At 30.3% G+C, this 12487-nt stretch overlaps 1 protein-coding gene across 1 annotated transcript; it reads right to left on the bottom strand.

The window, feature by feature from the left end:
• Window positions 1-358: 358 nt before the first annotated feature.
• LOC139848233 (beta-1,3-galactosyltransferase pvg3-like) lies at window positions 359-1300 on the bottom strand. Its single transcript, XM_071837965.1, has 2 exons — window positions 1209-1300; window positions 359-1154 (listed from the first exon to the last, which is right to left on the bottom strand). Exons 1-2 carry the CDS (start codon window positions 1298-1300, stop codon window positions 359-361), a joined length of 888 nt encoding a protein of 295 aa, XP_071694066.1.
• Window positions 1301-12487: the final 11187 nt, after the last annotated feature.

Genomic DNA, 12487 nt, shown 5'->3' with positions numbered 1-12487 from the left:
GTCAACTCAATGTATGTCTACCCAGAATGTGCAGCAAAATTTTTTTTGAACGTGGTATCAGTATATCATTTCTTTCAACGGCCCTCATCATTTGCACGTAGCACACACGTTCGGGCGGAAACCCAAACCCGATCGACGGTATTCAGGAACACATCCATTCGGGCAGAATGTGTAGCAAATTATCGACTCAAAGATGTGTAATGGTATGAAGGTGTATTAAGTTGCTTCATAAAGACTGAAAACAGAGTTATATCCCTACAAGAACTATAAAATAGCTAGAATTAAATCTTTATTGTTTAATACTATAATAATATACATATATCATCAAAATTTTGTATTATATCACCAATACCATCAACTAAGGTATATGATACGATTTGGAAGGTTTCAAATTTTGGGTAACGTTAAAATACTCCAACGTCCGAATCCACCGCTCTCGAGTCTTGAGATGGTGTATCGCTATTGTATTTGGCCAAAACTCATGTGTACACCCCGTTGGGGCCTCGGGATAATCATACATAGACCACTTAGCATCATACCTATTTTTCGCACGACCTCCCTCTTTAAGCCACTCTCCAAAAAGTTTATCTTCGGGCCCCACAAAATGTTTTTTCGGAATATCTGAATCTTTAATCCACTCGACTATATCCCATGATACCAAATATCCGAATCCAGCCATGTAATTTTCAAACGGATCCATACTATAACACGGGACTACAAACCCGAAGTATAAGTCTTGTCTTGGTAATGGCCTCAACTTATCCACCAAATTTGGTAGTCGAAAATAAGCATCATCATCAGCTTTTACAACATAATGGTACGGTGGGTTGACCGAGTCAAACTCATCTTTCAGCATATCTGGTAAGCTTGAGAAGTAGGTGTAGGTCTTGCCTTTATCCATATTCTCTTGACAGTTCAATATTATGATATCGTTGTGTAGCATTATTTCAAGTGCTATTAATACCCTTTGCTCTTCTTTTGTTAGATTGCAGAAGACGAACTTTAAGTCAATTTTTGCTTTAACTACCACTGACTGGGTCCCATAAATGAGGCGGAGAAAGTTTCGACGTTCGTAGTGGTCTGGCCTTGTTAGTATTCCGAAGAGGATTCGTATTTCGTCTTCTTCTGACGATACGAGGGGAGAAGACGAGTTTGTTGAAGAAGGTGATGAGATGGCACATTTGTTAAGGGTTAATAGACTGCCGAATTGGAAGTTGTTAAAATATAATGAAATGATCAAGAAGAATGTGACCAAGATGAAAGATGCAAGTATGATTTTTGTCTGCTTTGATACATCCATTATAATCCTATTGAAGAAGTTTGATTTACATAAAAAAATGTAAGGTATAATTAAGAGATTTGTTAGACTTATAGTGTTGTTATATTATATTATATTAATATTAATATCAATATAATATCAATATTGATATTATATATATATATATATATATTATATTTGATTAAATTACGTATATTATATTATATTATATTATATTATATTATAGAATGTGTTTTTTCTAGACTTAAACATAATTTAATATTAAATTAAATAAATTAAATTGATCGTTAAAATAAACAAATATTTCTAAAAGTACCTGAAATTTATTACTAACACATGACATGTCCATTCCTTGCATTAATACTCTCTTTAAACCAACTTTAACTATGACGGGTAAAGGTGGCGTGTTGATGAGTAGGGATGAAGTATTTGACAGACATGCTGGTAAACTGAAAAGTAATGCGCGACATGTTGAGTAGTGTGTTAAAATATGATTGAAAGTTGGGTGAAATAGTGGATAAAAATCAAAATAAATAAAAGAAATGATCAATCAAAAACAAGTTAATATGCAACACACCACATTTTTTCATGTGCTAGTAGTCAGCACGCCAGCATCCAGTGACACCAACACGCCGCACTAGAGGCGTGTTGAGTCCAAATCGAGCTCGAGCACGCCGCGTTATTGATGGTCTTACCCAACTTCTTAGCCAAATGCTTAAGCAATTGCATTATTAATATTACGTGCATCCGTATGGTTAATATCTGAGTGATTCCAAACTGTATATATATATATATATATATATATATATATATATATATATATATATATATATATATATATATATATATCTACCCTCTTAAAGTGGATTAGACGTTTCATCTAAGAAATTGCATTATATAACTATGTGCATCCGTATGGTTAATATCCAATATCTTAAAGTAGACTAAACGTTCTGTCTAAGCAATTGCATTATTAATTTTTATGCATGTGTTGACTTTTTTATTTTATTTTTAGTAGAGTTCAAATCATAATTTTAAGCGGATATTTGATAGCAACACATCTAAGATCACTCTTATCCTTGACACCCGTTATGGAACTACACTGGTGCTACCTCAGCGGCACCTTATCACCTTCTTTCAACCACATTTCCAACTAAATTCACTAACATCCATCACACCCACCACATTTATATTTTATTATTATTATTATTATTATTATTATTATTATTATTATTATTATTATTATTATTATTATTTACTTTTATTAATTTTATTATTATTTTTTATAAACCGTATTTATATTTGATTATAAATAAAAATAATATTATTCAATTTATTTATATCTATTTATCTATTCAATTTATTTATATCTATTTATATTTATTAGTACTCCGTATTTATTTATATCTATTTATCTAAATCTAATACGTAGTACTATATTTGCCCACCAACCCACCTTCCCAAACCATCTCCCCCATCTCTTTCTGCTTTCTGTGCAAATCCCCATTTTCATCCTTCAAAATTCCTAAAATCCCCAAAATCCCTAAACTAGCAGCAGTTTAATTTTATATATTTTTAATTAAAACAAAAAAGAAAATAATTAAAAATCCCTAAATCACCGTCTTGCAATCGGTCGTTGCAGAGCATATTGGACCGCGGTGGTAGCAACCCCGCCCCAACCGCGCTTGCTAGCATCGGTGTGATGCAACGGCGGTGGGCAACGAAGCTCCAACCGCGGACCATGGATGGTCTAAAAAGTTTCATAATATGACTGAATTGATATTGATATGAATTTATTTATTTATTTTTTTATAATTTTGTTGATAGATAGAATTGTCGAACGAACAAAGTGTACGTTATATTTATTTTTAAATAATCAATCATTTATTTACCACTTTAAGTACTAGTGAAATGACCCGTGAAAACACGAGTTTGTTTAAACGAAACAGTTTAATGATATGTTTTACGTATTAAGTGAATGTAAATGTTAAAGTCATTTAGTTTATTGCCGCGTGGAACCACGGATTACGACTAAGAAACTTGTCGTTGATTTTACAAACATAAAGTTCGCTCAAAGTTGAGTATTTATATTTATATTTTTAATAATGATAATAATAATTAATAATAATAAATGCCTTTTAAAGTTTTTTAGAAAATAAAATTACAATTTAGGAGAGATTAATATTTCCTTTTATAAAAGATTTTGTATTATTTTTTAAATTAAATTAATATGTAATTATGACATCATCATTATGAAAATTAAATTTAATTATGATATCATCATTTTAGAGATTTATTAGACTATATAGATTAATATATTTTGACCATGTAATTCATGGATAAATTGTCAAAATCGTCCATGTTTTTGTTTATTTTTTTCTCTTTTCATTCCTGATTTTCAATTTTTGCATTTTTCATCTCTAATCGCGTAAATATGTCCCAAATTAGTCCTTGTGTTACCGTTATGTTAAAGTTGCCGATAGTTTATGGAACGTGAATGTCACGTGATTTTACTAACATATCTAATATGTCCCAATTACAACAACGGGCCGTTCCGTTGCACGACGGAGACGATTTTGGTTCTCAACGAATTATCTTGCGACAATAGAATTTTTGACGATCGTATGTTTTTTCCTTTATTTAACCGGAATCTACTGACTCAAAATCAAGTAGATCATGAACAAAAAGCTGATTGCACAGATTCGTTAGCATATTTGTTTATCAGTGAGCGTGCATAATCGGTTTCTTCATCGACGAAAGGTGAAGAAGCTTCTGGAGTGTCTTGTGTATGGAGACATAAAACAAATACAGGTAATTCATCGCCTTTAAGTAAATGTAAAAAAAAAGTAGTTCAACCGGATCTGGATCAAAATAGTGGAGAATTAGGGACTTATTACGACGGAGTAATAGTGAAGGAAAGTAACCGATGATGTTGTTGTTGACTTATAATAGTAATAGGAAGAAACTTGGTGAGGTTTCGAAACTAAAACGGAGTTCCGGTGAAGTCGTCGTGGTTTCCACCGAAAGATCAAAACCGTCGGTGCATCAATTATTTTACGTGCATTAACGAGCTAAGCGCGATGGGGTTAAAAGGAAATCGTATTTACCGTATACACAAGGTTTGGTAGGGTTGTTTAGCACTAATGTCAACAGAAAGGGTAATAAATTCCCGTTTTTGTAGACCGTTTATTACAATTTTTAATGAGTTATCGTAATCGTAATTCGTATCATGTAAGCCGTTCATGATTCGTTTTAGTAAATTATAATTCTAAATTCTATTGTGTTATCCATGTTTGCATGTGACAAAACAAAAATCGCCATATATATAACTATTAAATGCAATTAAATATTTAAATTCTTGAACACCACATTATTTACCTAAAGTTATCATGCAACTAACGAAAACTTTAACCTAATGTTAACACAAGGGCTAATTCGGGACATATTTACGTGATTAGGGATGAAAATTGCAGAAATTGAAAACTAGGGATGAAAAGTGATATCGGCCAAAAAGTCACATTTTTACCCCCAATATTAAGCCCTAGAACAATAAAGATTCAAACTTTGTCGGCAAAATTATCGCTTTTTCGGTTGATTTTGTAGATTAAGTAATTACGAAGGCGATGCAAAAAGAATCAAGAAAACGGAGCTATAACGAAGATTCTAGAGCGAAAACGGTGAAAGACAAGAAATCAAGTTACGATCCAGGAAATTCAGCTGACCAGGCAAGCCAAACTGCATGCCAAACGGCTTGCCTGGCTCAAAAACGGCCTGCCAAACGGGTCAGGCAAACGACCCCTACAAACGGCTTGGCCTGGCAAACGGCCCCTGCAAACGGCCTGCCAAACGGCCTGTCAGCCGTTTGCAGGCAAAAATCAAGTCTATTTAAAGGGCTTTCTCCATCCATTTCAACCGACACTCAATATGTAATTCACTTTATATTTTCAAGCTTTTAGTTAGTTTTTAGTAGTAGTTAGCTTAGCTTTTATTTTCCGGAGGATATCCCGGCGAGTCCCTGCGATCTCGGACAGATTTCTTCGGCCTTTTCAGGTTTTTATCCGAAACGCTTGTCTTTTGTATTAAACATGTGTTCTTACTTTTTATGTTTAATAATGCGTTCTGATATTACCATGATAGCTTAATTAATCTGTATGTTGCCATGATAGAAGTTTGAGTTAGCGTAATTATGTTAATTTAGTAGCTTAATTAATCTGTATGTTGCCATGATAGAAGTTTGAGTTAGCGTAATTATGTTAATTTAGTACGATTACTGTTGCGATACTGAACTAGGAAGTCCGATAGATTTGTATGCTAGCATCTTAAGGATTGACCAACCTAGGTTGTGATCAGGACTTGTCCACCTATATGAAATTAGCTACTTCATAGGATTAAGACCCCTGGTTATACTGTATCTGAAGATTCTATGAACTCGGTATGGTCGGAGTTCCCGAGAGGCAATTAGTGCGCTTTTAGGACACAGAACTTAGGAATTGAGACATGAATGACCTAGCATGCCTATTGACTGTTCCGAAGAGACTTCTTAGGAGCTGTTAAGATCTAGTTAGTGCTTTCACTGTGTGACCCAAGCCTATTGCATGTTCTTGTTTGATTGTTGCCATATAACTTAGTCACATCAACTGTTTAGGTACTTATTAGGTTTCTATCTGCTTTACTATCAGTATATCAACTGTAATGCTGTATAATGTTTGAATTGATATGATCTCATTAGTATGATGGAAAGGTTGTTAGTTTTCACTTAAGGTTTTGCCAACTTAAATCGACGGATCTCTCCTGTTTGTGATCAGTGTTCAATCAACACGGCACATTGTTATTCAGTTAACCAAACTGATAACGAAGGTTAGGATTAGAGCTCAACTCACTAATAAACCTAGTACTTTACTGAGGATAACCTCCGAGGTATAGCTACCTTTAAATTATACGACCAAGTGACATACTTCTCACTATTCAAAGAGAACTCCGAGAGTTCAGAGACAAGTAGGTCTGTGTAATTGGCTCATCCAACCAGATCTACATCATTCCAAGCATAGTCTTAACATAAGCATAATTACATTTCCCTAAACCAACACTGATATCTTGGTTAACATTTCCGTGATCTGCATACTCCGGATATCCTTCCAGTTATTTACTTTTCCGCACTTAGAACTTTTAGCTTAAACCAACTACTATCCTTTATCTAGGTAATTTAACTAAAAGACAATTATCCACTTGATCTTCAATTCGTTAATCCATTAGAAAAATACGACACTAGGTTAACTTACACCTTCTACACCTTAGAAAGTAAAAGTAAATTTAGGCCCCGCACAATATAAATAAAAAAAAACCACTGTGTGCTACCTTGACCAACTGAATCAGACGTCCTGCGGCCTAACGACACCGCACGAATTAAACCGTCCGTTTCAACCGTACCTTTGTAGTCACATCAAAAAGAGAAAAAAGAAACAAACACATGGACAATTTTAGTAATTTTTGTCTAATTCATGCTTGTACGACAAATCAAATAGATATGTGGTTATCTTAAAAGAAACATAATGTCAATGGATAGGATGATGTCGTATCCATATTAATATTCATTTAATTTTTGTTCATCCAGATCCATATCCATATCCATTTAATCTCAGTTCATTTACATTAAATGAGTTAATGGATATCCATTAGATATTAAAATAATGTTATAATATTTTCTAATATATGATTAAAATAAAAACGTTGTATAACAAAAATAAATATAACATGACATAATTAATATCCACAAAATGTGTAATCTTTGTCGAAAATAGAACACAAATTTTAAATTACTATTAAGCTTAGATTATGAAATATTAATTACGTAATTTGTATGTTTATTTGTTAGATATATGTATTATATTGTAATATATCATATCTAATAGTTATTTTAATATAATGTTGAAAAAAAATGTAAGTATAATAGTAAATGCATTTCTAATAGTAAATATGTAAGCATATATCTATATTTATGTATTTTTATATGTATTTCGGATGTTAATGAATATATCCATGGATAAAACTTTTCATTCAAATCCAAATCCGTATCCATATCTATTTAGGTTCATTCATATTTGTATTCATATCCATATTGGTTCATTCATATCCATCATGACGCAGGTAAATCGGATGAATATCCACTGAATCTGGTGACTATTGTCATCCATACATAAGAGGGATGTTTAACTCTAATATATCTAATTTCAAAGTATTAAATCTTAATTGTTGATGATTGATAAGTTGAGTTTAAACAAGTATTTGGTTAGCGCTTCGATGCGTAGGGAAGCTTTTTTGTACATAACAACTATATGTTTACAGTTAAAATAATTTAACGTTGATGAGCCTAACGTAACCGAGAGGACAACGTTTATTTGTTTTAAAGGAAAAATCAATAATAAACAAAATATTAGACATATAACAAGAGCAGCTTTCAGAAGTTGTGATGTGGTCCAGCGGTTGGTGGCCTGCCTCCTTTAGGGGAGGTCAGGAGTTCGACCCACGTTGGCTACATATTAATCACACAATTTGATCCTTGCCATGAAGCACCAACCATGACACCTTTTCCACATCACGTTGGGGGGGGGGGGGGGGGGGGTTTACCGTGGGATTGGTGCGCGTATCCTCCTGGACACGTAGTTGGGGGATGAGTATAGCAACTGCTGGAGATGATCGCGTGAGTGGTTAAGTCCCCCTAGGTGATCCCCAACTAACTGTTGTCAAAAAAAAAAAAAAAAAAAAAAAAGAGCGACTTTCAAATTGAAAAAAAAATGTTTGTCAAATATATAATTAAAAACAACAATTTATACTTAAAGATATACGGAGTATTAAATATGCGGATTTATCGTAAATTAAATTTAACGGTTCTTGTGTTTCTTTTAGTAGCTAATTATACTCCAACCAAAAAAAAAAAAAAATCACAACTAGGTTTTGAACCCCCCAACCACTAAGTTAATAGGCACCACCTTACAACTCGTTCAAAACTACTTTTGTGTTATAATTAAGACATTATTTATTTATTATTTAAATAAAACGGATTGTTGTCTTTAGCATAAAATAAAATAAAAAAGCATAAAATAAAAAAAAGGTGAAAACATTCGAACCCACAACCACTCGATTAATAAACAAGCGCACTCGATTAATAAACAAGCGCTTAACAACTCCTCTAAGAGTGTTTTTGTGTGCTATAATTAGCACATTATTTATTATCTAAACAAATCGATTTAGTTTGCAGCATAAATTAAAAAATAAAGTGACCGTGTTTCAAAACGTCGACCACCAGGTTAATAAGCATGCACTTAACCACTTCTCCAAGAGTGCTTTTATGTTAGAATTAGCACTTTATTATTTATTATCTAAAAAAATCGAGTTTCAAAATGAAATATAAAATTTTGATGAACAGTAAATTGATTTAAATTAACTTGTTCTCATTTGATGATATTATTTGTTCTCTATTAATATTAATCGATATTAACATTAATACCACCGAACATTTTTTACCAGTTATAAATAACATGCACTCCGTATTTATTAATTTAGTGGTAGAGGTTACATGAACCTACAACTTTATAACATGTGTTAGTTATAGTCATAATGGTTGTCGCTAGTAAAATCTTTATTATTATTATTATTATTATTATTATTATAATAAATAATAAATAATAATTTTTCCTTCAGTCTCATTTAAAGTATCCACATTTTTATTTTTGGAATATGTCATTTCAAGTGTCCACTTTATATTTTAACCAATCATAAGAGGTTATTCTGGAGAGAGAAGATTTATTAATAGTGAATAATGGATTTATTGAGATTTCTTAAAATTGTGTGCATAAAATAAGTGAAAACTAGTAACGGAATGGAAGTAATAGGATAAGCGTTTGCACGATGTGGTGGATTTGTATAAATTGTAGAGCCATTGTGTCATTATTTGAAATTAAATAGTCTTATTCAAAATTAGATAGCTATTATTCGAAATTACACATCAGTTACTTGAAAATTACGTAATCATTATTCGAAATTGCACAATCGTTATATGAAATTTATAACCAATATTCAAAATTGCACAACTATTATTTAAAATTTGATAAATGTTATTCGAAATTACAAACTAACTATTTGTAGTAGTAATAATGATAATATTAATATTTGATAACTATTATTCAATATTTTAAAGTAATTATTGTAATAATAATAATAATAATAACAATAATATAATAGTAGTTATTTTGTAATTTGTAATAATAATAATAACAAAATAATAATGCTAATAATAATAAAATGATGATAATAATAATAATATATTAATTAATATTAATATTAATATTAATAATAATAATAATAATAACAAAAATCATAATAATGTTGACGAGTTTTGCTCTTTATAAATATATTTATATTTTTGATCCCTGTATTCTTGTTTGTTTTGGTTTTATAATCTGGTTTAAACATCGTAACCGTGCTTTTGGGCCAATAAAAATTGTGAAACACTTATTATTATTATTATTATTATTATTATTATTATTATTATTATTATTATTATTATTATTATTATTATTATTATTATTATTATTATTATCATATTTATAATTATAATATATAATTATTATTTATTTATTACAAAACATAGTTATATATATATATATATATATATATATATATATATATATATATATATATATATATATATATATATATATACTTATATAAAAAGGTGATTTGTTTAGCTTATTTGTCAACAAAATTATTTTTAAGGGGTTAATGACAAGTGGAATCAACACTTGTCAAATTTTCAGTGATTGTGATTAAAATTTATTAAATAAATGATTAAAAATAATATTAGAGAATAAAGAAATTAATAAAAAAATGAGAGCAATTTAGTACGGGTAATTTTAAGAGATTGTTGTAACTAACCAATTAGAAAAATATGCTTAATTATAGTAGAACATATCTATCCTTATAAGTTATAACAACTCACGAGTCAAATATAATTTATTTTGTTCTTATCTTTATCTTTACTTTTATCTTTTGGCTACTATTTTATATGTAACTAATTCAATACATATGTTAATTTAAGATATACTTTTTACTTACCACTTAATAATTTGTTTATGTATAACTCTTAATTTAGTAAGTAAAATTGCTGTTTATTTGTCATTTAATCTGTCACTTAATCTGAAAATTGATCTGTGTCTAGGAAACATGGAATCAGACACCCCTTCAGGATAAAAGGCAAATGAAAACAGAAGCAAATTAAGGAAAAAAAAGAAGTAAAAACCCCTTACTCTATAGCAAGCCATATAGATTAATTACCACTTGTGATTAGAAGACCACTTACGATACATATTCATTATTGTGTCGTTATTCATTTGTATATCATTATTGTAAACCAAGATCTCTAGAGAGAAAAAAAATTATGTTTAAATGTAACTAATCGTCAAACAGATTTTGCGTAGCCGTGCAACGCACGGGCTCAAAAATTAATATATACATACATACATACATACATACATACATACATACATACATACATACATACATACATATATTTTTATGCATGAAACGTTTTTATATTATTGTGGTTATATACTTACTTATAATTATAATGCTGTAGTAATTTTTATTATTTATTACGATACCGTTCGGAAAGAGTATTAAGATAGAAAATGAGTACAAGCTTCCGATATATATATATATATATATATATATATATATATATATATATATATATATATATATATATATATATATATATATATATATATATATATATATATACACGCACACGCACACATACACACACACACACACTAGGTTTTAGAGCCAGTGTGTTGCACGGTGGGTAAAATAATCGTGCAAAATTAATTGATATTTTAAATAATTAATTTTTTCAGTTTAAAAGCTCGTGGTGTTGACAAATTTTAAAAGTTTTTTTGAGTATAAGAGCCTGGGTTGTTGACAAATTTTAGAAGTGATTTTGGGTGGTGTTAGTAACTTAACGTCTACAATTATTTTTTTATTTCTCACCATTAATATATTTTTAATTATATATAAATTATATATCACGTAATATTTAGAGAAAATATGAGTCCATTAAAAATTTGTCATGGAACGTGTCAAATGAATACACGTTAGTAAAGTCTAAGTTATATTTGTTATATGTTATCATTATATAATAACTCTTATATAAAACATATATATGTCACATGTCAAAAAAGAAGCTCAGTTTCGAATATAATTAGTTGCGTTTTGTTCGTAAATTTCTTTGGGTTGAACGGTGATGACGGAGAAACCTTACTCGCATCGAAATAAAAGATAAGGCTTGTAAAACAATTGGGTGGATTTTTTTTATTGAGTATTATTTTAATTGAAAGTTACATTTTAGTTCCCCGAAGTTACATTTGGTACCCCCTAAAAAGTTATAGTTGATATCAAAAATTAAATGGGTAAAGCTGTAAATATGCATGAATAATTACATTTAGTACCCAAAGTTAGGGGGTTAAAATGTGTAACATCCTCTACTGGGCCTAGCTGTTAGATTACTAGTTTGCCCTTAAGTTTGTGTTACATTAATATATGATTTTATTTTTATTTAATATTTATTATTATTTAATGATGTGGTTAGGACCAGTTTGTGACAAGGGTCACAGAACATGTTTGTTTATTTAATTTGGACTTCGTTTGGGTTACCAAATGACGTACAAAAGATATCAGATAACTGATAAATACCCGTGCGTTGCTCAGTCTGGAAAATTAACCCAATTAAATGACTAGTGCTGCCCATTTCTTTCATTTTCTAGAATATTCACACACACACACACACACACACTCGTTCTTCATCTCTTCCAACTACCAAACCCTAGATCTTAAATTCTTGTTCTTGAGCTCAAATCTTTTACACTATCTTGTTCTTTGTGATTTACTGATTTTATCAAGGTAAAAATCAAAGTATTTCATGATCTAATCTTTGAGAAAATTGAGTTTTAGTGTTAAGTTTTTTAAAGTGTGTAATTTGGATCAAAATGGTTAGATTTGATGTTGTTTGAGTCCAAAGCTTGTGAGTTTATGTTTCTACAAGTTTAGTGTCTTCGATTTAGTTAAATTTAAGGTCATAATCGAGCTCTAGATCGAGAATTGGTGAGTTTGGTGTGAAACCCGTTACTTTGGCAGCTGATGCTGCAGATGAACTTC

Source organism: Rutidosis leptorrhynchoides, chromosome 1 (genome assembly GCF_046630445.1).
Source record: "Rutidosis leptorrhynchoides isolate AG116_Rl617_1_P2 chromosome 1, CSIRO_AGI_Rlap_v1, whole genome shotgun sequence".
Classification (NCBI taxonomy): domain Eukaryota; kingdom Viridiplantae; phylum Streptophyta; class Magnoliopsida; order Asterales; family Asteraceae; genus Rutidosis; species Rutidosis leptorrhynchoides.
Note: the sequence above shows the minus strand (reverse complement) of the source record. Positions and strands in the feature narration are given on the sequence as shown.

Excerpts from the sequence above, each read along its gene's own strand:
- LOC139848233 (XM_071837965.1), bottom strand. The coding sequence starts at position 1,300 with ATGGATGTATCAAAGCAGACAAAAATCATACTTGCATCTTTCATCTTG. Across the intron at positions 1,155-1,208 it reads TTATATTTTAACAACTTCCA|AAACTCGTCTTCTCCCCTCG; the intron begins ATTCGGCAGTCT and ends ACCTTCTTCAAC.